The following is a 27,516-nucleotide window of genomic DNA, read 5'->3' as shown; positions in this document are numbered from 1 at the left end:
CTCCTGCGTCTGTGCCGGCAGGAATGGAGCGAAAGCCCCGCCCCGTGCGCACAGGCGCAGGGAAGAAGGGGCGGGGCTACGCTAGCGTCCGCGCCATCAGGCAGAGGTGGCGGAAGGGTTCGTTCCCTGTGTATGGTTTTCCCAGCCAAACGCTTCTGCTTGGTGCCATCCATGGAGGGCGTGCGCTGGGCCTTTTCCTGCGGCACTTGGCTGCCGAGCCGAGCCGAATGGCTGCTGGCAGTGCGATCGATCCAGCCCGAGGAGAAGGAGCGCATTGGCCAGTTCGTCTTTGCCCGGGACGCCAAGGCAGCCATGGTACTGCAGGTCTTTTGGTGTTTAGAGCCGAGGAAGCAGATGTTGGGGGAGGTGGGCCGGGCTGTGGAGACCCACTTTCCCGCCCTGGCGCCGGCACCGTTGCTCATGCACCGCTCGGGGCCTGCCGAGGGGGAGAGTGGTCGGCGCTGCAGTGTGTCTGGCTTGCGCACGGCCTGGTCTCCACGGTCTTTGTAACCTCCGCGGAGGCCTCGAGGGCTGTGAAAATTAGCTCCTTCCCCATGTAATTGAAAATAGAGACCCTACTAAACCATAAAATAATTTATTTTCTCAATGCATGTTCTTATTTTTAAATGTTATCAAATTCTGTTTTTTTCTTTGCTTGGGTTCACAGCCCGTGATACCACCGCCCAGTGGGACTGTACACGTGGTAGGCCCTAGAAAATATTGACATAAGACTTAGTTTACGGCTTTGCGCACCCTGAGACTGCAGGAGGCCTAAGCCAGCCGCCTTTTGCCAACGAAAAAGAAGCCCAAAGAGAATACAGGCCCAGGCATTCTTTCTTGACTAGGTACCTTAGGAAACAGTATTTTTAATAGATTTTTTTTAATTTTAGTTATGTATTTTTAATCAAAAAATGGAAAATTGGGTTTCAAAATAAATACCTTTACTACTCTATAGTACAATTTCGAAACAATCTCTGATTACCATCACTTCCAAGATATTTCTTGAAAATGTACCATATTGAAACACCTTTCTGTTTGAAATGTGGGCTAGTTGATAATTTTTTGAAGGCATATTAGTGAATTTTTTTGTACTTTTTTTTATAATTGTAAGAAATTGTGAAATGAACTAATTCTGAAGGCCTGCAGTTTTAAACGCCTGAAAGGTGTTTTTTTTTAATGACATACTTTGCCATCGTATACCGTTGGGTTTTTTGTGTTTTTAGTAATTTCTGTCTTAATAATTAATGGAGGTAAGAGAGAGTGAACAATATAAGTCATGCCTTGCTAATTGTTGGAGCTGAATGATGGGTATATAGGATCTAGAAATACACATATGCGCGGATGTAGGTACAACAGGGCTGATTACTGTGACATTTTTTAGAACAGCAAATATAGAGCCAGTCTAAAATGCACAATAATTAGGGAATAGTCAGTACTTCTTTTGTACCTCAATACTATGAAATATTATGTGATATTTAAAAGTGCACAGACCAGACCAGTAAGTAAAGACATAAAATAATTCCCAGTACTTACAAATTAAAAGCCTATGTGTAGTAGAACACTACGTAAGTGTGACCTCGTATATGTGTTCCTATAGAGTTATGAAGAATATATGTAAATACATATATATTTAAATACTTAGAGCAAAGACTGAAAGGATACCTGCTGTTAACATTGGTTATTAGTTAAGGGGAGGGAATTGATAAGCAGGGCTTTAATGTTCTAGCTAATTAAGCATTTCTTAAATCTTAATGCAGTGGCTTTAATACTTACAAACTTTGCAAACTTTTAAAAAGAAAAATTTTAGAAACTACAAAACTATACGTTGTATATTACAGGCAATATATGTATAACTTTAGTAGGCATCAATACATACTAAATGTTCTATGTACTTAACAGGCTGGTCGTCTGATGATAAGGAAATTAGTTGCAGAGAAATTGAATATCCCTTGGAATAATATCCGTTTGCAAAGAACTGCAAAAGGAAAACCAGTTCTTGCAAAGGACTCGTTGAATCCTTACCCCAATTTCAACTTTAACATCTCTCATCAAGGGGACTATGCGGTGCTTGCTGCTGAACCTGAACTACAAGTTGGAATTGATATAATGAAGACTAGTTTTCCAGGTAATGTGGCATTTTTGTAGTACAGAAATTGTGTCTTGCTGTCTTAGTTCTTACCTGTTGAGTAATCTCAGGCCAGGAGGTGTATTACAGATATTTAAGGTTAGAGAAAATGTGCTCAATACTCAATGGTAATATATCTGAAAAGGATATATTTCATTGAATATTAACAGACTTCTACATAAATAATAGATTCTCCACTTCTGGGGATCCATATAATACTTTACATAGAGACAAAGTGAAATATAAAGGGTTTTTTTTAACTGTACCTTAGCTTGCTTCACTTTAGCATTTCCCACAATTTTTCAGTAAGTTGGTTTGTTTAAAAAAAGAATCCCGATGATAAAATACATTTTAGTTCTTAGGAAGAGATAACATGCACAGTTGACCCTTGAACAACATGGGCTTAACTGTGTAGTCTACTTCTTCGTGGCATTTTTTTTCAGTAAATAAAATTGGCCCCGTGTATCTGCAAGTTCCGCAACTACAACCAAACGTGGATGGAAAATACGGAATTTACAGGATGTGAAGATCAAGGATAGGGAAGGCCAACTTTTCAGATCTGCTGATTCTAAAGGGCCAACTGTGGGACTTGAGCATGTGCTGGATTTTAGTATCCAAGCGGGGTCCTGGAACAAATCCCCTGCGAATACCAAGGGATGACTGTATTTGTGCTATATCTAAATACAGCTCTTTTTAGCACATTTATATAAGTAAAAATGAAGAGCAAGTGCTATTAAAATATCTAAGTTATTTATACATTGTGTTAGACATTGTATTGGTGGCTTTAGAAACCACTAACATTTATCATAGGGTTGAGTATACCCAGGCAATTTTAATACTTACATACTAAATACAAGTTCTCTTAACCTATACTCATCATCATCACTAACATTTAGTGAGCACTTACTATATGCCACAGTGTTTAACAAAGTGCTTTGCATATATCCTCTGATTTAATTCTTTCAACCACGCTGTGACGAGTATACTTTTATCAGAAGATAAGTTAACTGGCTAATAAGAAAGCTGTTTATAAGAGAAACCACATCTTTCTAATTTCATAGTACAACTCTCTAATCTTCCACACTTCCTCCACCATGGGATCTTTGAATATGTGGTTCTCACAGTGGAAGACTTATAAGTTTTATTCCCCACCCCCTTTTCTACATAGATAACTCTTATTTACTGGTTACATTTCACATTAACCTTACTTTAGGGAAGCTTTGGTGAACCTCCAAACTAAGCTAGGTTCTTTATTGTAGGCTCTCGTAAAATATACTTTTATTCCAATAATGTATGTCAGTTTATAGTTATTCTTCAGGATGATTGTCTTTCCCCTGATGCTTTTAAGCTATCTGAGAATAAGAACCATGTTAGCTACATCAGAGTTTGATCACTATCACATCTTTTAGCACCTTGCCTAGTATATAATAGTGCCAATAAATATTTGTCAAATGAATAAGCACTGTGCTGTAGTATAGGCTTCAGCATATAGCTGTGAATCTCACCTCACTTTTGCTTTTATTGTCTTTACCTTGCAGTTTCCCCCAGCTCCTCTTTCTCAAACCTGATTGTAAACCTCTCCTTTATAACTTTTGAAGTTTGCTTAGAACAAGGCTCTACTAGTGTTTTGGAAACATCGTAACAGTTTCTTGACCTGACTTTCTTGATAAGCTTCAAGGCATTTTTTTTTAACCTCCTGAAATTTTTGCTACATTTTGTATGACTGTGCACCTGTGCATTTTTGTGAGGAGAGGATCTGGATTCAATAGGGTCATAAAAGGCTTACCCTAAAAGAACCTCTGCTATAGAGGATTCAGAGTGAGCATGGGAATTAGCCTATTTGTTTTTATAGCTTTCTACTGTCTTTACACGAACTTTTTCTAAAATCAAAAGTTAGTGGAAAGGCCATTATTTTTTAGAAAGCAGTCAGCACAACTGCACGGTAATGATTGGCCCAGTGGGTTGATGTCTGCTTGGAAATGATGCCTGCGAGAAACAGATTTTATTACCAGTTGACTTGATGGGCCGTGTTGGCTATGGTCAATACCGGATGAACAAGTAATTATTAATTGAAGCTTTTAATATATGATGGGAAGATAATTGAGCAAAAATTGAAGATTCAGTTTCCTGTTATGTTTTATTAGAACATTTTTCCCCCCAGCTTTTTTGATTGATTTTATTTGACTAATCATAATAATATCTAGGCCTTTTCGTTTTCTTTGATTGTTTCATTGTCAAAAAGCTATTGTTATGTCCAGTAACACATAAGGGAAGAGATACTTTCCAGTTGTCACTAATATTGTTACCGTGCCACCACTAATTTCTGAAGTATAAATGAACACAGCATGATGTCTTAGTGAGGGTAGGAAGTAGACACTGATTTGCTTTATTGGAGGTTTATTCAAATTGCTCTGCTTATCAGAATAAGTGGGGAAATTGAGCAAGAGCTGTTCCTAAGAGGGTTACTAAATGATGGTAGGCACAACTTGGGATAGCAACAAGGGAAGTATATGTAATATGTTTTGGGCATTGTTATGCTAGCTGATCTGTCAAGAAGGAGTTGGCTTTTGGGGACATCATTAGTATATTGAAAGAGTCAACTCTGTCACTCCCATCATGTAAGAGCTTGAGGCGTCTTTTTCCTTCTTGTTATATTAGCCATTTCTACTAAGTGCAGCTCGTTTCCCTCCCTCTCCCAGTTCTCCCATTGCTGCTGTTGCAGGGCGGGGGAGCATGTCCTGATTGATGCATCTAGGAAGCTCTGGGTTTCTTCCTCCTGGGTATATGCCCACTATTAAGGAGATTACTGCAGCCACCACTTTATTTTCTGCTTAATGAAGAAAGTAACAAAGGAAACTTATACAAAAATAACTGGTATATAGTCAGTACTCAGTAAATATTTATTCAGTGAATGTCCAAAGAATAGGGTTTATAAGATATTGGGGACCCCAGTATAGCTATACTGCAGAGCAGTACATTCCTTTTCCTAGGAAAAATTGTATTTTCCTGGTCCTCATCATTCACTACCCCCACTGGGAAATTTTGGTTGGTTTTTTCTTTATTTTTTAATTTTTATCTGCCATAAAAGGTGTTTGCAGTCATAAGTATAAAGGAAAGATAGTTTTATGAATTGTTCAGTTTTGTTACCATATTTATAAAATAAGGCAAGGTAAGATAGGCAAAATACAGTATAAAAATTATGACAAATTTAGGAAAAGACCAAAATTGCCCTTTTTTATACTTTCATCTTTATATTTTTTAATAAAGTTCACTGGATATTAGTTGGCAGGACAAAATAACTTATAAAATATTTTGAGATATACAAATTTTAATTAATTTGAGTAATTTGAAATGACTATTATGGAATTGCTTTCTAGAATAGCTATTACATAGTAAGTATAAATAAGTATGGTAAGATAAATTAAGTGTTGGTATTATATGATAATTAGGAAGGCAGTAGAACCTATTTCTTGTCTCTTTCCACCACGCCATCTCTCCTTCACTATTTTAAGTTTCCTAATTGACTCCTCCTTTTCACTTTTGTCTTTACCCAGTCAGTACATTCTCCATCCGTACAGACTAGTCTTTTGAAATATTTACAGTTCTCTTAAAAGTCTTTAGTTGGTTCTCAGTGCATGTAGAATAAAATCCAAGCCCCTTAACGTGACCCTTATTGTCTTGTTCTCATCTACCTCTTCATTTTCATACCTGTCTACCACTTCTTATCTCTAGCTACTCTCTTTGCTCATTGTTTTCTTTCCACACTGATCTTTTATTACACTGAATGTAGCAAGCTACCTGTTCAAGGTCATTGCAAAAAGAGCTGATCCTTCTCTCTGTTGTCCCCATTCTTTTCTTGACTTCCTGAGACTTCAAGGATGAGAAGCAGCCAGTACCTCCTCAGAAAGGACTTTCCTGACCACCTGATCTGCTTTTTCTTCATGGCCCTTCTTATTTGTAGTTATAACTTAATTATTTGATTATTTATTACTCCCTTCATTAGAAGAGTTCAGAAATCACACTTGTGTCATTTTTGTCACAGTGTTCCTAGTACCTAGCAGAGGGTCTAACGCATAGTAAATGCTCAATAAATATTTATTGACTGTACAAATGATAGGGAAGAATTTAGGGGACCTCTACATTTAGTTCCTTCAGTTTGTTGAAAAACGAAAAAAGTAGGTATACAATCACAGTGAAAAACTATATTCATATCAGATTCTAGGTGGAATATAAACTGTCCTCTTCAGTGTGCTAGAGATTAAAAACAGTTCTTCCTTTGAGTATTTTTTCTCACCCATCCATTTATCTTCCTAGCTTTTGCTGTTCTCCATTTTCATCCCCCGCAGAGTCTACTTTCTTGCTGCTGCAAGTCTGTTCCACTGTCATTACTATTTAGGCTGATCTTCATTCTTCTAGATCTGCATTTTATAGGATATGCTTAAAGCAATTTTTTTTAAAGGTTGGAGATTTAGAGCCTATAAGTAGCTTTAAAAAGTCACATATCACTTTGTACTCTTGAATTCCTTACTGGAAAACCAAGTCTTCACTTTCAATGAGTTTTTCCCCTATGCAGTTATAGGTGGGTCTTTTCCATTCTCTATGGAACTAGTATTTATTGAGGAACTCCTGTGAGTGTGACACTGTGTTAAATGCCTTAAATGTATTATCTTGGCTGGGCCCAGTGGTTCACGCCTGTAATCTTAGCACTCTTGGAGGCCGAGGCGGGAGGATCACTCGAGGTCAGGAGTTCGAGACCAGCCTGAGCAAGAGCGAGACCCCGTCTCTACTAAAAATAGAAAGAAATTAGCTGGACACCTAAAAATATATAGAAAAAATTAGCCAGGCATGGTGGCTCATGCCTGTAGTCCCAGCTACTCGGGAGGCTGAGGCAGAAGGATCGCTTGAGCCCAGGAGTTTGAGGTTGCTGTGAGCTAGGCTGACACCACAGCACTCTATCCCAGGCAACAGAGTGAGACTCTGTCTCAAAAAAAAAAAAAAAAAAATAACGTATTATCTTATTTCATCCTCTTAAGCCTAGAGTGTTAGTACTGTTGTTATTTTGTATAAAAGGTTAAGATACTTGCCCAAGGTGACTTAGCTAAAAAGTAGAAGCCCATACATTCACAACAGTGTGAATGTACTTAATTGCTACACTGTACAGCAGTGGTCCCCAACTTTTTTGTCACCAGGGACCATTTTCATGAAACACAGTTTTTCCACAGACCGTGGGGGTTAGGGGGTGGGGGTTTCGGAATGATTCAAGAGCATTACATTTATTGTGCCGTTTATTTCTATTATTATTACATTGTAATATATAATGAAATAATTATACAACTCACCATAGGTTGGGGACCTCTGCTCTACAGTGTATGGCCTCCCAGTAAGAGATTTCATTGATTCCTGTTTAAGAATTTGCAGAGATGAAATCTATGAAAAACTCTGTGAAACTGTGGTTAAGTTTGAAGTTACAGAACTAATATCTAAGAATGTACAAAATATAATAAGATGAGCTTGCCTTACCCTTTTTTAAAACTTATATTCGGCATTGTAAACAAAAGAGTATGGTATTAGCAAGAAAGAATAGACGACTGGGAGAGGTAAGAGAAAAACCCCAGTATGTATACATATATATATATATATAAAATAGTTCAGTGGATAAAAGATTAGTTTATTCGTTAAATGGTGCTGGTATTAATATAATTGGTAAACCATCCAGATGTAAAATGTATTAATACTATAGACACAAATTCTGGAGGAATTAGAAAGGTTTAAGTGTAAAAATATTTATAATTTTAGAACAAAAATAGGAGACTATAACCTAAGGTTGCAGTAAATCTTTTTACCAATTTAATTATTTTTTCAAACAAGACACAGACTTCAGAATTTATCAAGGAATAGATATTTAATTAAATTTTTAAAATTTATATGGCAAAAAATATGACCAAATACAAAAGATGAATAGTAGAATGGGGAAAAATTTTTGTAGCAGATTTGGTCAATAAAGTGTCAACGTCCATAATATAGAACAATTTCAAGCAGTCAATAAGGTTTTACCCTAGTGATAGAGTAATGCAAATTAGAGTAACAGGTGCCGATCAGATTTGTAAAAATACTGAAGAAAACATGGTGCTGGTGAGGATGTGGAAAAAGAACAATCACATATAGAAGGAATGTAAGTTGCTGCAAGCTTTTTGGAAAATGTCAAAATGGAAAATACATATACTCTTTGATTTAGCAGTTCTGTTTATCATATTCTATGCAAAAGATACAAATATACTAGCGGGTATATCTGTGATGTTGTTTTTGTGTGAGAACATTGCCTGATACTGTTAATAGAAATGGCTTAAAAAAATTATGGTCCATGCATTTTATAGACTATTTTTAGCTGTAATAAAAGAATGAGTTAGGTCTATATGAACCTGAAGGTATTTAAATATGTATTGTTGATTAAGAAAATCACATTGCAGAAAATATATATGGCAGGATCCTATTTTTTTAAAACAAATGCCCCTCAATCCCTTTAAAAGCAAGCCAACTATATAAAATAATTTTTTAAAACTTAGAAAGTTAGAGGAGGAAATTTTAAAGGCCAAAGGACTTAGGAGAAACATTTTTCTTTGAGATAAAAGCCTCTTTCCTAAATTTAAGTCAGAAAATACCACCCTTCCCCCTTGCAAAATTCTTAATCCTTCTTTCCCCACCAAAAGTCAGTAGTGAAAATAGAATCCATATAGGAAGCTGTAAATAGAATAGTTTGTACAGAAAATCCAGTTGGTGATACATAGGGCAAACCTGAGAAACATTTCCAGAAAGAAGAGGAAATTATGGAGATGAAGAGGACTGAACATAGAGATTAGGCTTATGAAAATACATATTATTGAAGAAGATGACAGATTAAATGGATAAGAAACAAAAAATGAAATATTTCATAGGAAACTGGGGAATATTTGGGAGTAGACAGATTGAATTTCAATTTAAAAAAAGAACAAAAAGTTCTGGAGATGGATAGTGGTGATGATTGTACAACAGTGTGAATTTATTTAATGCTCCTGAATAGTACATTTAAAAATGGGTGAGATTATGTATATTTTACCACAATAGAAAGAGAAGAAATCACATATAGAATAATATTAGAAGTAAATTTGGGGGGGGGGTTGAATAGTCCTACTAGTATCCAAATAATAAAATAGCTTATCTTGAAAGGAACTAGAGTCAGTTGGTCTCAGATTTCTATAATGATAGTAGGAGCATAGAGTGATGTTTCTGAAATTGTGGTGAGGATATCAAAATCAGCCAAGATGCTTATTAAAAATGCAGATTCCTTGAAACCACTATAGATCTACTGAGCCAGAATTTCTGAGTACAGGCAGGGATTCTATATTTAAACAATTTTTCCAGTTGATTATTAGGAATATTAATGTTTGGGAAATACTCTATTGGATGTAATTTACAGAGCCAAAAAAGAAAAAAATTGTACCTTTTTTTAGGAGTGAAAAAATCAGAAATCCATTAGATCCTTGCCTCGCACTATACAACAAAATTAAGAGTTAAGTTTAATACAATTAATAGAACAGAATAAAATTGTTTATTTGGTCAGACTTCTGAAAGAAAGATGCCTTTTTAAGCTTAGAAGGTATGAAGAAATGACAGAGTCAACAGATGTGATTTCATATTAAATCATCTTTCACAAACCAGAGAATATATTTGTGACAAATACAACAGGTAAAGGTTAATGTTGTTAAGATATGAAATGCTTCTATAAGTATTGACAGTAGAACCATTAAAGCCTTACTTGATGGATACAGGAAGGACTTGATAAAATAGTTGATAAAAGAAGATAAAAAAGTTGTTAACACTAACAGCTGTCACAACCTTAAAGGTAACATTTATTAAGTACTTGATAGTTCCAGGCACTTTACATGTTAATTCTTAATCTACCCAACTTTTTGACCCTATTTTACAGTTTAAGAACCAGCCATAAAGATGTTAAGTAAAAGTTAAATAGCATACAGATTGAGTATCCCTAGTCGGAAGTCTGAAATACTTCAGTGAGCATTTTATTTGAGCCTCATTTTGGTGCTCAAAAAGTTGCCGATCTTATAGCGTTTTGGATTTTGGATTTCAGATTTTTGGATTAGGGATACTTAACCTGTAGCTAAAGAAGTGATGGAGCCAGCATTTGAACATTTGACTCCAGGGACATAGCAGTAAAGCTCATAAGAATGTGTGAGTGCATCCACATATATTTATAATTTAAATTGTATGCATGTGTGTATTAGTTTCCATAGGCTGCCTAACAAAGTACCACAAACATAGTTTCTTAAAACAACAGAAATTTATTTTCTTGAGTTCCAGAAGGCTGGAAATCAATCAGGGCATCAGCTGGGCCTTGCTCCCTGTGAATACTCCAGGAAACAATCTTTTCTTACCTCTTCCTAGTTACTTCTGGTACCTGGCAATCCTTGGCTTGTGCCGGGAGTTAGCTACTCTCAGCAAAACAGGCACCAAGGCAGGATCATCACAAGGGATTTGGAAATAATAGGAAATAAAGAAATCTTAAGAGACAGAGAAGTGATTGAGACGGAGACAAAGTGCAGTTTAAATGATGGGGGAGTTAAGGGGCCCCCAGCATTCCCATGAGCTGTGAGGCCATGAGTGAAGTCCCGCATCAGTATTTATTGTTACAACAAATAGTTGTCTTTTGTTAGAGAATTATGTATACAGTTCATCTTTGAGGTTTCCAGGGGAACCTTACATAATTCTGTCTACAAAAATAGACGGTTACAAAACTTTTCTAAGATAAGCTTGTTAAGCCCTAAGTTAGAAACAGACCTACAAATTAAAATGTATAAAATGAGAGCACTGAGCCTGTGTACTACTCTAATCTATTTCTTCTAAACACAGAGACATGTAGTCAGGAGTGAAGCAGGAATAGCCTTGAAGTCTAGGATAGTTCCAGCTGCACGTTATCTGCTGGGCAGGCATTTTAATCAGCTTCTCTGCCAAGGAGCCACACTGAGCTTCTGCCTTGCAAAAAAGCTCAAGGCAATGGCTGTCAGCAAAGAAGAAACGTTGCTTTGCAAACATCCTCTGACAATGCCCCCCTTGTTGGATGCAGCTTCTATTCTGTGAACTAACATGTCCACAATTCCTTCAAGGCAAAGCCCTGCAAAACCCCTGAAACTTCTCAAGTCTCTTAGCTTATTTCCCAACAGGCTTGTAGTTGTATCAGTCCAGTTTCTGTCTCGACCTTCACATGACCTTCTTTCCTGTCTCCTCTCTATGTCTCTGTCTCCTTCCAAGGAAGGACACCAGTCACTGGATTCAAGACTCACCCTAATCAAGTATGACTTCATCTTAACTTGATTATATCGACAAAGGCTATTTCTAAATATAGTTACTTTCTGAGTTTCTCAGGGAACGTGAATTTTGGGAGGCACTCTTTAACCCAGAATAGTCCATCCTCTGCACCTCCCTCCCCCATTTATATCCATCCAACATAACAAAATAAATTCACCCCATCCCAGCATCTCCAAGTCTTAACCCATTCCGGCATTAACTCTAAATCTCATCCAAGTCTCATCAACTCAAAGTTGCAAATCTCATCATCTGAATCATCTCAATCATGTGTGAATGAGACGGGTATGATCCATCTTGAAACAAAATTGCTCTCCATCTGTAGATCTGTGACACCAGAACACAAGTCATCTTCTAAAATACAGTGGTGGGAGAGGCACAGAATAGACATTCCCATCCTCAAAGGGAGAAGTTGGGAGTAAAAAGGAGGTCATGTGGTTCCCAGACAAGTTCAAAACCCAGCAGGGCAAATTCTGATAGGTTTCAAAGCCTAAGGTTGCATGAATCTGTCCTGTGACCCCTGGGGCCCCACCCTCTTGGACCTCTTGCTTGCTCTCTGGAGTTCTTCCTTAAGGGATAACATTCACAGCCCAGTAGTTCCAGCTCTGTTGGCCTCTTTCTTGCTTCTGTGTGTGTCAATACCTATACATGTTGATACATGTACATTTTTCTTCTTTTTTTTTTTGCTCAGTCATAAAACAGCTGATTTTGTAATTTTTTTTGAGACATTGTCTTACTATTGCCTGGCATCATAGCTCACCTCAGTCTCCAACTCCTGGGCTCAAGTGATCCTCCTGCCTCAGCCTCCTGAATGGCTTTTACTAGCTGGGTGTGTGCCACTGCATATGCCCAGCTGATTTTTCTTTTTTCTTTGTAGAGACGGGGGTCTTGCTGTGTTGCTCAGGCTGGTCTCGAACTCCTGGCTTCAAGCAATCCTCCCTCCTTGGCCTCCCAAAGTGATAGGATTATAGGTGTGAGCCACCATGCCAGACCTGACACCTACAGATTTAAATAAACATATATATAAGAGTAACTGAAGCTTAGGACTGCCTTTGGAAATCCTTTGTCAGTAACATACACGGGGCTTCGTGCATGTAGTCTGTGAAACCTATATTGGTAGCTTAGACATTTTTGTTTAATTCTAGGGTTGCATCCAAATAAATTCCTGGACAAATGAGAGAAGTTAAGCATTACTTTGTACATATTAGCTCAAATTTTAGAAGACTGTCATCTCCCATAGCAGCAAGACTTGGAAAATGAAACTCTTAGAACTAATAATGTGACTTACTGAATAATGTGACTTACTAAGCTGAATTTTGATATCTTGAAGCAAGGACACAGATGAACATTGCTCAACTTCCTTCCACTCCCCCCCCAAAATAACTGGCCCATTTTTTTAAGACTGAGGTGCTGTTGCATGTACACATTGGTGACCCTGTTGTGTAGAGAAATTGGTGTAGGTGGGCTTTGAGGTTCTAGTACTAGTAGGATTTTTTTCGTAGGCCTGCAATAGTAGCTAAGGGTTTTGGATCTGAATGATTTTTGTTGTAGGTTACGGCTGTGTTTAAAATAAACTTTTTAGTTTCTGTGTGGTCTTGATTAGTTAATCATTGCAAAACACAGCATCTAACATTGCTTTCCCTACAGATTAAGTTATAAGGTGGAGGATCAGGCATTTCTAAACTTGACTGGTGGTTTTATATGTTTTTTAGACATCTTTTATGTATATAATATATATGCATATATACATATACATATGTATACATATACACATATGTATGTAATATATGTGCACACACTTCTTAAATGTTCAATAGGATAATTAAATAGAAGTGTAACAGACATGAATATGTGATGGTATTATTAGGATTTGGCAGTGTATATGTCCAATAATCATGCCATCTTCAGATAGTTTGAGGGACAGATTTAATGTTCTGCTGATATTTCCTGCTGATTTCTCTTCATTCCAGTTTCCTAGGTGAACTGTGTACTTAACAGAATTGTACCCACAGTGTATTTCCACTGTAATGCCACAGTGTGGCACTGTTGTGCTTTGGCTGAATTATTTACAAAATCACCTTTTCCTGTTGCTGTCAAATTTTCTATTTTGTGGACTAGATAAGATGCTCTCAAAAGTATATGAAAATGTACTCATATTGGATACTTTCTTAGCTGTACATAATGAGTTATGTGATTGCTTTCTAGTGATTGTGCTAGATTGACTGCCTTTTATGTTAATCAGTTTTTTATTAGCATGCATATTTAAAAAATCTTCCCTTGATTGCACCATCATATTTAGTTAAAAATCAGAGGGCTTTTTGGGGGCTATGAAATTAAAAATAAAAGAGACAAAGAAAAATATACTCTAGGTGACAACAGGTATATCTTTTTAAATTTAGGTTTTTTGGCTATTATTCTATTAAAAATATAGTTCCACTCAAAATATATAATGCTGTCTTCCAAACCCAAGATAACTATTCTTCCCATGGTCATCACGTTACCCCCTGTTTATGCCAGAATCCATTCAAGAGGAAACAGTTTGTGATTCATGTAGGTATAGTGCTGTCAGTATTTAAAATCTCCAGATTTACTTCAGTCACTTTTGGAAGTTCTCTGTTTTTGCTTTTCTTAAGGTGTTTTTTAGGATGTTATTTGTCAATGCAACTAGTGATGCATTTTTTATTAAGGGGCTTCTAGTTAGTCTCAGTAAGGTGCTGAGGAATAGGCACCAGACTGTCAAAGGGGCCCATGGCCCAAAAAGGGTAAGTTAAGAATCCCTTGCCATAGCACTCTGAAGATCTCACTTGAATATTTCAGTGCTTGAAAATAAATGAGGATCTTTGTCTTGATCCAAAGTACCATGTATCATTGTAGGATCATCAGAAATATTTCCTGGCTAAACAAGAGGAGACTATTTTGGGGGTGGGGGGTAATGGGAAAATTGTAAATATTAATAGTTTTGTGAGAAAACTGACTTTTAATGTTTTCTGCACTTGAGATAACTATGGGAAAGGTATGTGGTTACTGTTGGAGAAACTATAAACTTCCTGTGAAGATAAGAACCATGGTTTATTTTGCTCATAATGATAATCTTAATATGTAGCACTTGGGTGTTTTTAGTGAATGATCATAATGGAATTCTAATTGTCAAATTTCCATGGGGTGAGTTAGTGATTAAATGCCAGTAAAGCATTAAGTAAGGGGATTTGACATCTTTTTTCCAGACATATTTCTCCCCATAAGAAATACCCATGGAGAGATGTAGTGTCAGCCATCAGTTTAAGAGTTATATAGTCAACCGGTTGGGAATGCCAGATTTTGAAGTTAAGTATTTTAGAAATGGGAGTTGGAGTAAACAAGCCGTATTAACAGACTCTGCAAAGGGACTACCCTCAAAAGGTTTTCTGGAAAATAATGCAATCATAAACTAAGGATACAGGGCAGTAAAACATTTAAGAAGTAACTTACCAAATAATAATTAACACTCATTTATTCATCCAGTAAATGTTTGTGCTTCACCTACCTTGGTTGGGCCAGGCTCTCTGATAGGCCCACTGGGCTGTTAAGTTTATGAGGGCAAGAACAGTGACCAGTTTGTTTTTCACTGTTAGTTCAATGCATATTTGTGTAATATTTGTACATATCCTGTATATTTGTAGAATAAATGAATGATGATGGAAAGTTCTTGCCTAGTGCTAAAGACAAACATAATGGTAATATTTTGGGAAAATACAATGACAGATCTACCATGTTTTTTATTTTGTATCTTAGTCCTTAGTTCTGAGAGTCACATCCTTTGAGTTGTATCTTTTATTATTTATTTTTAGAATGCTGTGTAATATTTTGTTGGAATAGTGGAATAGCTCCACTATCTGTGGAATAGTGGAGCTAAAGATCTGATTTTTTAAAATGAGCTTATTTCACAGTAGCAGCCACAAGAAATAGAAATTAAAATGTTTTTATTTGGAGAACTAACTTGAAAACATGTTGAAAAACAGTTATTTTGAAGGAACTAAGTATATATTAGTTTTCCAGTCACAACAAAAACTTTAGAGTAAAAAAACAATTCCCAGAAAATTACAATAAAAGAATTATTCCCCCTTTTTCCCCTATGATATAATAAAATAAAATTCTAAACCTAGAATAGTATTTTAGGTTCTATTTTAGGGGTGTTTATTATGGATTTCTGATAAATATTCTGTCATATAAGAAATTTCCTTTTACTTGTTTAGAATTTATAACAGATTTGGCTGCTACATTTTATCAAAATTTTTTTTGACACCTACTGATACAGCTATTTTTCTGCCTAATTATTTAATAATTCACAGAATTTCACTGATTAGTGTTAGACTACTCTTCTGTTTCTGGCTTAACGCCTGCTTGTGGTGCATTATTCTTTTAATTCCAGACTCTCTTTTATTTGCTGATACTTTGTTTAGGATTACTGTGAATGTATTCAAAAGTAAGGATGACCTATAGCTCTCTTTTCTGTGCTGTCCTTAACAGTTTTGGCAGCTTTTTTTTTTTTTTTGTAATGGAACAGCTGTTTTTAATTCTGTATTTCCTTAATTGACAGGTCGTGGTTCAATCTCAGAATTCTTTCATATTATGAAAAGAAAGTTTACCAACAAAGAATGGGAAACAATCAGAAGCTTTAACGATGAATGGACTCAGTTGGATATGTTTTATAGGAATTGGGTATAATTCCTTTCTAACTTTGAAAATAAAACTCTATATTGATTCCATTATCTTAAAATAGGAGTAAAAGGCCTTTGGTTACCTGCTAGTTCATATAGTACTTGAAGTAAATGAGTCATTGCTTGAGAACTTTTTGATTTTTTATGCATACAGTAGTACATTATAATGACATTTATTTTAAGAAAATTTAACCTATGTTTTATGCTCAATTGGAGACTATTCTTAAAGCTAACAAAAATATTTTATTTATCATCATTTATAAATGTTTACTGTCTTCAAGAAACTAATACATGAGGCCGTATATAACAAACACTTATATAATATTTACTACATGCCAGAAGACATTACTTCAAGCTCTTCATAAATTAGTTAATTTAATTCACATAACAACCTTATAAAGAAGGTACTGTTATTATCATCACAGTTTCACTTGAGGAAATAATGGCACAGAGAGCTTACATGATTGGCCTTAAGGGCACATGGATGGTTTGTCTCCATGCTACCATAAGGGTAAAAAAAATAGCTTATAGCCATAATATAGTATAGAGTTAAAAAATTCATATGTATTGGCCCTATAGATTTTATGAAAAGTTTTATCTACTGAATTCTAAAAGAAAACGTCTCTCTGTAACTTAGGCACTGAAAGAAAGCTTCATAAAAGCCATTGGTGTTGGACTAGGATTTGAATTGCAACGGCTTGAATTTGATATGTCTCCATTAAACTTGGATATAGGCCAAGTTTATAGAGAAACACGATTGTTCTTGGATGGGGAGGAAGAAAAAGAATGGGCATTTGAGGTAAGAAATTTATTAGAATTGTTATAACTAAGAATTTTCATATTTTGTGCATGTATGTGTGATTAATTTGGGGAGGCTTAGTCATTGCAGTTAGACACAATCGGAATCCAATCTTGGTGTTCTGAAAGTAAAGTCAGGAATACTATGAGAGCATATAACATTTAAGCTGATACTTGAAAGGTGAGTTGTGATGAGTTAAGTAGAATGGGAAAGGAAAAGATGGCCCTGAAATAGAGCTTTGTTTATATGAATAGCCAAGGGGAAGCCACTTTGGCTGGACCATAAGGAGGGGATTTGAGAGAGATTCCTCATTAGGCTGGTAGATCAATGGGACATTATTGGTCCAGTTAAAGATTTTGATTTCTTTCTGTATTTTGTTTCTGTCACTAACAATTTTCAGTTGCTAGTGAGAGAAACCTAACACAAGCTCATTTAAGCCAAACAGACAGTATTAGAGGATACTAGGATAATTTAGTAACTGGGCCTCAGAATTAGGGACTAGAATACTCAGAGCTCTTTTTATCTCTTTCTTTTGCCTTTCTGTGTGTCTTGGCTTTAGTTTTCTCCCACCTGTGTTTCTCATCTACACACAGAATTTCTCAGCTTCTCTTGTCTACATGACAGGACACATGACTGCCTACCACTCTTGCATGTAATAGTTTATAGTTGAAAAAACCCAAGGAAACTGGTGAACTCCCTTTCTTTTCCAAGCCCAAAAACCCTAGAGAAGGGACTCCATGGCCTAACTTGAGTCAGGTATTAATATTTGTCTTCAGACCTATCACTGTAGCCAAGGAAGTAGCCTATTGTCACTGGTCCTGCTTGTGTCAGGTGTTAAGAACATAGCAAATGGGCTGTATTTTAATGTGAATATTCCTATTGTAATCAGCTGAATGGTGTGCAGAGAAAGTCAGCTTTCAGAATAAAGAGTGAGTTGTGAGTGGATAAAATAGGAGGTGAGGTGTTCACTGATTTTTCTCAAGAGAATTTAACAGGTGTAAAGTAGGGAGTGATAAAATCAGATTCATATTTTTTTTTTTTTTTTTTGAGACAGAGTGTCACTCTGTTGCCCGGGCTAGAGTGAGTGCCGTGGCGTCAGCCTAGCTCACAGCAACCTCAAACTCCCGGGCTTAAGCGATCCTACTGCCTCAGCCTCCCGAGTTGCTGGGACTACAGGCATGTGCCACCATGCCCGGCTAATTTTTTTTCTATATATATATTTTTAGCTGTCCATATAGTTTCTTTCTATTTTTAGTAGAGACGGGGTCTCGTTCTTGCTCAGGCTGGTCTCGAACTCCTGAGCTCACACAATCCGCCCGCCTCGGCCTCCCAAGTGCTAGGATTACAGGCTTGAGCCACCGCGCCCGGCCCAGATTCATATTTTAAGATCAAGTCCTGTTTACGATGGTATGTGGAGGTAAAGGAATTGAGGTATCAAAGATGTTATTACCAGTTCTATGACTTAAAAGCCCATCTATTGAGATCCAAAATACTAGAAAACAAATGGGATGTTAAGTTGGAGATGCCGTAGAAACACCCAAGTGAAGATGTCGAGTAGGCAAATAGAATGAAGGACTGAGCTAGAGAAAGAAAAATTATAATCATTAATATACCGATGAAGAGAGAAAAGCCTAGAACAGAGTGCTGAGTATAGAGACGGTCCCAAGCTTATGATGGCTTGAGTTAATGATTTTCAACTTTAAGATGGAGAGAAAGTGACATATGTTCGTTAGAAATTGTACTTTTCGTAGCCATACAACCATTCTGTGTTTCAGTACAGTATTCGATAAATAATATGTGAGATACTCAATGCTTTATTATAAAATAGGCTTTATGTTAGATGATTATGCCCACTGTAGGCTGACATAAGTATTCTGAGCATGTTTAAGGTAGGCAGGGCTAAGCTATGATGTTTGGTAGGTTAGGTATATTAAATGCATTTTGACTTAATGATATTTTCAACTTATGGTGGGTTTATTGGGACATAACCCCACTGCAAGTTGAGGAACATCTGTACTAATGTTTAAATGAGTGTGGAAGAGACTGATAAAGAATGACCAAAATGGTAAGACATAAGACAGCAATGTTAGGGGATCCAAGGGCAGAAGGTATTTTGAGAAAGAGAACTCTGTCAAAAACTGCTAGGATACCAAGAAAGGTAGGGATTCTGTCAATTAAAGAATAGATCTTACTTAAGATCCTAAAAGATAATGTAATTTTTAAAATTATAACAAAATTATTAATGAATGTTTTCATACTTAAATGGGCCTCAGCCTTATGAAAATTCGCTCATGTGGAATCCTTTATTCTCAGTGATGCCAGATAAAAAGTTTTTACTGTATATTTTAACATTTACTTTTAGCTCTTGCATTCAGTAGAAAGTAAATTACATGTTCCTTACCTCATTATTTATAACTGGAAACAAATCAGAAACACCTAATGAGAAAACTGTAAAATAAGCTATGGTTAGCCTTTTACTACAGCCTTAATTATAATGCTTAATAATTCATATTGACATGGAAAAAGCACTTATGTACATTGTTATGGGCATGATCCTTATATTCTGATGTTCAGTACAAAAAATTCTTTGTAGCTGTAAAACAAACCAATTTGTATATACACAAAAAGGCTGGTTGGAAGCACTCAATGGTGTGTGATAGGCAGAAGTGGAAGGTAGTTATGTTTTTGAGTTAGAGGAAGGTTAGAATCTTAACATCTACTTTTTGACTTTAGCAAGTATTACTTTTCTGCACTTTTTTTTTAAAGCATATCCGGCTGTTATGTGAATTAATTGAAATTTTAGGATTAAATATAATTAATTTTAGGGTGAATTTGACCTAGCTTGTCTTAATGATTTACTTCTAGGTAAATTTCATGTAATTTTTTTTTCTCACAGTAAATACTGTTGGTATTCTTGACAAGTTATTAGGGGTAAAGATTTCATTTTTATGAAATATATTGCATATTTTATCCATGTTGTTTCAGGCTAACCCAATAAAAGTTTAATTTTATGTTTAAAAGTTGAATTAGTATTAGATGGAAATTTTTCTGTTTTTTTTCAGGTTTTTGTAGTTTTTTGTTTGTTTGTTTGTTTTTTGTGAGAGAGGGTCTCCCTCTTATTTGCCAGGCTAGTGTGTAGTGGCAGGATCATAGCTCACTACAGCCTTGAACTCAGGAGACTGAGATGGGCTCAAGCAATCCTCCTTCCTCAGCCTCCTAATTAGCTGAACCTACAGGCATGTACCACCATGCCCAGCTAATTTTTCTCATTTTTTTGTAGAGATGGATGCTTACTATGTTGCCCAGGCTGATCTCAAACTCCTGGCCTGGAGATCTTCCTGCCTTAGCCTCCCAAAGTGCTGGGAGAGCCACTGTGCCCAGGTGTTTTCCAGGTTTAATTCAAATTATTTGAGGTCTATTAGGAAGCCAATAACCATTATCTAAACAACCATTTACATTGTGTTCTTTAAAGGGTGTAATACAGATTTTCTTTCTGAATGTAAATATAAAGGATGTTAAGTAGAATTTCTTCTTTTCACAGAGAAATGCTGAGCATATCCATATAGTACTTACTAGAGTAGCAAAACTGGTTCAGTGACCACCACTCAAGCGAGCCTGTATATAATAAGAGAAGTGTATTTATGTGGGGATAGGACAGGTGGTCTTGCTAAGATAACACACTAATAGTCCCATCTCTCTTACCTTTAAAGTTGAATAAAAAGTATTAAGAGAGTTTATAGGAAAACTTGCCTTATGTTCCCAGGAGTTGAGAGGCATGTGTGGAGATAGACAGTTCTCAACTAAAGGAATTGGAAAGCAGGATCCTGGCTGGAGTAGTGGTAGTATGCAGGACGAGGAGGGAAGAGTCAGCAATTGGGCCAGCTGTGCTTTACCTTTTTGGACAAGAAAGATGTCTGAGTTCCTGTGGACCAAATAGATGCTATGGAACATGGTAGCTACTGAGCTTGAAGTGTCTTAAAAGGACCCCAGCTAAGAGGAACACCAAAAGAAAGGTGAATTAGTTACTGAGGGCAGGGAATACAAGAAATCAGCCATTAAATGCACTGCTATCTCCAGGATTGGTACAGGGCTGAAGAACTGGGAGTGGTTCTCTGAAAATGCCACAGATATATTTCACCCCCCCGCCATGGGATAAGCCAGCATTTAGACACCCGATATGAACCAGGGTACCCAAAACTGGATTACAACAGCACTAGTCATCACTTTGCCCCTTTCCTTCAATCTCCTTCCTTCCTCTCTGCCACCTACCTTAAAGAAACCAGAATGGAAGAGAAAGAATGGAAGAGCAAGAGGAGGCCAAGGAGGAGAATGTACATTTGTTGTAGAATTGAAATGAGATTGTTATAGCTGAAAGTGACTCAATAGAAAGTGACTAGTTTTTGTTTTGTTTTGTTTTATTTTTTCCTGTTTGCCTATGACCTTGCCCAGGAGCAGGGAAGGAAGTTCTATCTGGGCATACTTGAAGGCAGCCATGGAAGAATAAGTTCTTTACTCAGTATACCATATTGTTTTGCCTATTCAGTGTATAAATTATGAATATACATTGTGTCTGAGTAAGGATGGAAGGGGTTGAGGAAAGGGAGGATGGAACCGTATCTGCACCAGAAACAGAGTTGAGGCTGTGTATAACAACGTGAATTCCAGGTCTGGATCTGGGAAGGAGTACGTACTGGCCCCTCAGTAAATGGTGCAGAGGCTAAGCATACTCCCTTCCTCATTGTCTCATACACAGGGGAAAATAGAAAATTGCATATTGGTTAAGTTTTACCTATAAATTTCCAGCATGATTTTCCATAGGGTATGGTATGTAGTTGATCAAATGCTTACAAACCAGTGTTGCAACCTGAGTTTTGTTTTATGTACACTTTAAGCATATACAGAATTAAACCACCAGTTAAGCGCAGATAGCTACCATGTATCTCTAGATAGGTCATATCACCTCTGTAGTATTCTGGTTGAGAATATATAACCTAAAATCTGATCATCAAAGAACATCAAACCCCAAATTAGCAATATTTTATTAATAAAAGGAGGTTGGGGTTTTTATTTTAAAATGTTAATGTCATAAAAGACAAAAGAAAGGCTAACAAGACGTGACAACTGAATGCTGTACTTAACCCTATTTGCCCATTATTTGGTTCTTGTTCTGGAGGTGCAGGATGTGCCACAAAGGATATTATTGGATTTATTCACAAAATTCAGAATACAGATAATAGGTTAAAATATTGTTTCAATGTTAAACTTACTGGAGTTATTAACCACTGTGGTTATGTAAGAGAATGTTCCTATTAGGCAATACATATTAAAGTATTTGAGAGTAAAGGACCACAATGTATGTAACTTCTTAAGTGGTTTAGGGGAGGTGGGGAAGTGTGTGTGTGTGTGTGTGTGTGTGTGTGTGTGTGTGTGTAAAAAGAAAATAAGACCTAGAAAATGTGAACAAAACTGTATCTAGATTTATATATTTAGTAATCCGTATTTACTTTTATTTTTTTAGGAAAGCAAAATAGATGAGCACCATTTTGTTGCAGTAGCTCTTAGGAAACCTGATGGATCTAGACATCAGGAGGTAAGATTTTAGGATTTCTTTTTTCTGAGAAGCATGAATCAATGTTGTTTGTTTTTTATGGATGGAAATAGTAATTTGCTTTTTATCCAGGTTAGAAGAGTGTTTTTTTTTTTTTTGAGATTTTAGATTTAGAAGTATGTTTCATTACCAATCTTAAAATCATTGGGGATTTTGCAGAAACATTTTTAAAAAGCATGTTACCTACTTCACATTCAAATACATTTGAATATTAAAAAGAAATAATTTTGGTAGTACTATCATAGTACTCATATTTCCATAGAAATTCAAGATAATCACTACCTTAGTCATCTTAACAGTAATTTATTTTCTGGTGAATGCGGCTGTGTTGAATATAAGGGTACCAAGTTGAAGGTTGGTGAGTAATGGAATTACCTTGCAAATTGAACCCCTCCCACTTTTAAAGTAATATCCTAAATTATTCCTGAAGTTATATGTTAAACATGACAAACCTTGTGTCATATTGTGGCACACCATCAGTCTCAATTTAATTCCTTCTTCTTATACTTTCTTATGCTATTATCTAGTAAGTGAGGGGGAAAAAACCTTAAGGTCAAAAACTTTTACAGAGTTGTGATTCTGCAGAAGTATATATTTAAGCAATACTGATATGTTATAATTGAAACTACATACATGTCATTATTTTTAGGGAATCCATGTGAGAGAATGTGGCATGACCAATATATGTGCATCATTACTTCTAGAAAAATAACTCAAGCCACAGACCATGCCTTTGATAGATAGTCTAAGGATTAAAATTCTTCATAGATTATCTTCCTTAAAAAAGGATGGCATGTCAAAATTGACACCTGTTATCTGAAAGACATTCTGACCCAGATACCTGTCCTCTTGTTCTCAAGTCTAAGCTACACACTCTCTGCAAATACCTTATATTTCTGTAGAGCATTATAATTTGTGACACATTTGTACATTCAGTACTTTTGACAGAGCCTATTTAGGCAGTGGCGGCATAGTGCAAAGACTAGAGTACAATTCAGTAGATCTGGATCACAGGCCCAGGTCTACCATTTAACCTGTTTTGTGAGCTTGAGCAAATTGTTTGAATTGTTTGATCTTCCTGAGCCCCAAATACCTATCTATAAAATTGAGATGACAACCATATTGCAGCATAGCTGTGAGGCAAATTGTGTAAAATAATACTGGACCTTGTTAAAGTATGATATACAACCCAAGCACTATTTATACAAGAATGTGTAGAATATTAAAGAAGGTCTATACTGAGTCAAGTTGTGAACGAGGGATGAATCTCATAGTGTATAAAATACAGTTTAAATTTAGTATCGAATAATTTCCTAGAGAAGTATTCATCTCTGTGTAATTATGGCAGTTTTATCTGATCCACCCTCTAGAGTAATATTTCTCAAAAGTTTGCTGTGTGGCCCAACTTTATCAAAGTAACTCACCTGCTTGTTAAAATTACAGATTTTGGGATCGCCTTTAGCTCATATTTACTGAATCAGACTTTTTGGATGTGGGCTCAGTAAATCTACATTTTAAACAAATACCACAGGTTATTATTTTATCAAAAAGTTCAAGAACCAGGTTTTCTATTTCATATTTTTGGCAACACTAATACAGGAGTAAAAACAATATTCTAGAAATTCTACTATGTTGTAATTTAATACTACTGAAATGTAATTTGGTCTTGTTGTTTTCATAATTTAGAAATTGATAAGATTAACATGTAGTATAACAGTGAGGTAATCTGTTTTTTCCCCTTTCAGGTTCCATCTCAAGATGATTCTAAACCAACCCAGAGGAAATTTACTATTCTCACCTTTAATGATTTAATAGCATCTGCTGTTCCCATGACACCTGAAGATCCTTCATTTTGGGACTGCTTTTGCTTCACAGAAGAAATTCTCATACGAAATGGTACAAAGTCATGATTTCCTGAATAACAAAGGGAAATGAAAACTGGTTGTAATCTTCCATATTCACTGAAAAATAAATGCTTGATAGTATTAAACTTTATTTCACAAAATTTTTTTAAAAAATGAAAAGTTTTCCTATTAAAAAAGGAGACTTCCAGTTCAAGATAGCTCACTAGAATACATGTTTACCTCTTCCTGTCCAAAATTGCATTAAATTGGTAGAAATAGAAAGGATGGCAGCATCAATCTTAAAGTGATACATGTTCAGTGTAGAAAAAAATAGAGACTACAGATGCAAAAAGGAAGTATTTAAATGCTGTCTTACGGAGAACTACTCTTAAAACCTGAATATCTTTTCACACCTTTTTTTGGCAAATGAATCCATAATAACATATTTGATTTTTTTTTTAAATGGGAACATACTGTTTTAGAAGGGCTTATTTTTGTTTTTTGTTTGTTTGTTTTTAGAGGCTGGGTCTTGCTCTGTCATCCAGGCTGGAGTGCAGTGGCACTATTCCAGCTCACTGCAGCCTTAAACTCCTGGGCTCAAGCAGTCCTCCCATCTCAGCCTCCTGAGTAGCTGGGGCTACAGCATGTGCTACCATGCCTGGTTAATTTTTTTTTTTTTTTTGTCTTAGAGATGGGGTCTAACAATGTTGTCCAGGCTGGTCTAGAACTCCTGGGCTCAAGTGATTCTCCCAGCTTGGCCTCCCAAAGTGCTAGGATTACAGGCGTGAGCCCCCAAGGCCAGCCTATAATTTGTTTTTTAACTGTACATCTATGGTTCATAAATAAACCTCTTTGATATAACTTTTAGTGATTCTAAAGTACTCTTGTTACATAGCTAATATAAGGAGGATGCTTTTGACCAGAGGTAACAATGTCCAGATATAATTGTACTTGGCCTAAGTAACCAAGGACATTTGTTATCTTGTTACCATAATACATGGTTCAGAGGTGTCATTAAAGACACTTTTTTTTTCTTTTTCCCTTGGCCTCAGTTTGTTTTGACTTAGGCTCGTCCCCTTCTCTATTATAAGAGCTGCTGCTGTAACTTCCAGTTTTATATCTTTGTGAAATTGCTGAAAGGCAGGAAAGGCCATTTCTCCTCTCATTTGTTGTATCAGTTAGGAAGACTTCCCAAAAGCCCCCAGAAGATTTTCCCCTCAGTTTCCATTGACTCAGATCAGGTCACAGAGAAAGGCAACATCTGACATTTTTACCCTCTCTTAGGAGGAGACTGTTGAAAATGAAGAAGCTAAGGTGGGCTTGGGAGAATGGAATTGAGGTGAAGCCCACTGCCTGCCATAAGAAAGGTGTGCCACAATTTACTCATTTTTTTTCTGTTAAGACATTTTGATTGCAGTTAATTAAGTAGTGTTTCAGTGAATGTCCTTGTACATTTTGAGGTGTACATGCTTACTTATGTCCTTAAGTTTCCAGAAGTGGAATGACTGGTTTACAGGGCTTAAACATTTTTAGAACTTTGATGAGTATTACCGTATTGCTCTCCACAAATGCTGTACAATTTACCCTTTCAGTTAGTACTATATGTGTGACCGCCCTCCTACCTACATATTCCCTGGTCAATTGTAGGTATTATCTGTTTTTCTTTTTAATTTAATCTTGGCCAGCATAACTGAAAATGGTATGTCATTTTAGAAATATGTATTTCATTGCACATGAAGTGGATATATCCCATCAGTGTTGTTACTGGTTGGTTGTGTTCCTTTTTTATGAACTGCCTGTTCATCATCTTTACCTGTTTTTATTTTAATAAGTAGGACTGAATTAAAATGGGAACATAATATATAAGATGCCAAGACCATCATATTGATGACAGAATCGATTATATGGTTGTAGTGCATGTTTGGGGGAGTTAAAGTCTTGTTAAGTATCAAGAAGTAAAATAATTTCATTGTTTCTATTAATATCACTAACATTAAAAGTTGTGTGTAAATTGTATAAAATTAGGTACTTTAGTAAAAAAATTGGAATGTTTTATAATTTTTTAATTTTATTAAGCATGCTGAGTTATTCTAAACGTAGTAAATAATGTGTTTTAAAAAGATCAAGTAGCATTTATGATAGAGGAAGTATTGTTATCCCTAGCATGAGTGTAATGGTGATACGAAAATATACTTGTCATTATAATAAAAAATTAGCATTTATTATGGAATTTTATGAGCCTGATACTGCTAGATTTTGTGGTTTCTAGTTTTTTGTTTTTCTATTTTGTATCAAAGTTACACATGCACACAGTTTAAAAAGTCAAGTAGATCTACGAGATTTTTTCTTCTAAGGAAAAATACCACTACTTTGACTTCCTCCATTTCCTGTCCCCAGGGTAAGCACTTTCAACTCTTTTAGCTGATATTTTTTGTTATTTATTACCATATCTCCAAATAACATACTGCTTTTACTTGATTTTTAAAATTTTAGGCATTGTCTTTTTGCTTCTTAATATAAAGTTTCCCTCTTCTTTTTCTTAGCATTACATATTCCCTTTTTATCCCCCTTTCTCCCAACATAATTATATTGCAATTCAATGTTTACATTATTGGCTATGATTACATAAAGAATATGTGTACATTATTGAGATTATGTAACTGCTTCATAACTGAGTGATATGTTATCCTTACCCTATACTACATTTTTATTTCCTTGAGTTAATGATTGACTTTGCATAGATCTCTACCATATGTATGAATATCTTTTTATTCAGACATATCAGTTATTCTCTCCATTTTCATTCATCTTCTTGAAGAAATCACTCCTGGAGCAATCTGCTTTGTCCATTCTGGACTTTTTGCCTTCTATGGCTTGTGCATAGCTTTTACCCTGGAATCTCCTTTGCCATCATTCTAGGGATTGCTTGCCTCTCCCCTGTGTTGGATTCCCTGTTTCCCCATTTCCTGTATTTCATCTTTTCTTAGAATTTACATCATCGTTTTTGTGGGGTATGTCCACTAGTAGCTTTCTGAGAACAAAGAGGGGATGGGAGATACATTTTTTGAGACTTTATAAGAGAAAGG

The 27,516-nt window shown here is 36.0% G+C and overlaps 1 protein-coding gene across 2 annotated transcripts; it reads left to right on the top strand.

The window, feature by feature from the left end:
- Positions 1-33: 33 nt before the first annotated feature.
- On the top strand, positions 34-26,652 carry AASDHPPT (aminoadipate-semialdehyde dehydrogenase-phosphopantetheinyl transferase). Of its 2 annotated transcripts, XM_045556690.1 has the most exons (7): positions 34-315; positions 1,900-2,125; positions 16,059-16,180; positions 16,817-16,978; positions 22,497-22,568; positions 24,332-24,482; positions 25,715-26,652. In XM_045556690.1, the coding sequence occupies exons 1-7, from the start codon at positions 133-135 to the stop codon at positions 25,726-25,728; spliced, it is 930 nt and encodes a 309-aa protein (XP_045412646.1). In that variant the 5' UTR covers positions 34-132; the 3' UTR covers positions 25,729-26,652. The 2 variants fall into 2 exon arrangements, with proteins under 2 accessions (XP_045412646.1, XP_045412645.1); XM_045556689.1 differs by lacking the exon at positions 25,715-26,652 and having other exon boundaries at positions 24,332-24,753.
- The last annotated feature ends 864 nt before the right edge of the window (positions 26,653-27,516 follow it).

Source organism: Lemur catta, chromosome 7 (genome assembly GCF_020740605.2).
Source record: "Lemur catta isolate mLemCat1 chromosome 7, mLemCat1.pri, whole genome shotgun sequence".
In the NCBI taxonomy this organism is placed as follows: domain Eukaryota; kingdom Metazoa; phylum Chordata; class Mammalia; order Primates; family Lemuridae; genus Lemur; species Lemur catta.
Note: the sequence above shows the minus strand (reverse complement) of the source record. Positions and strands in the feature narration are given on the sequence as shown.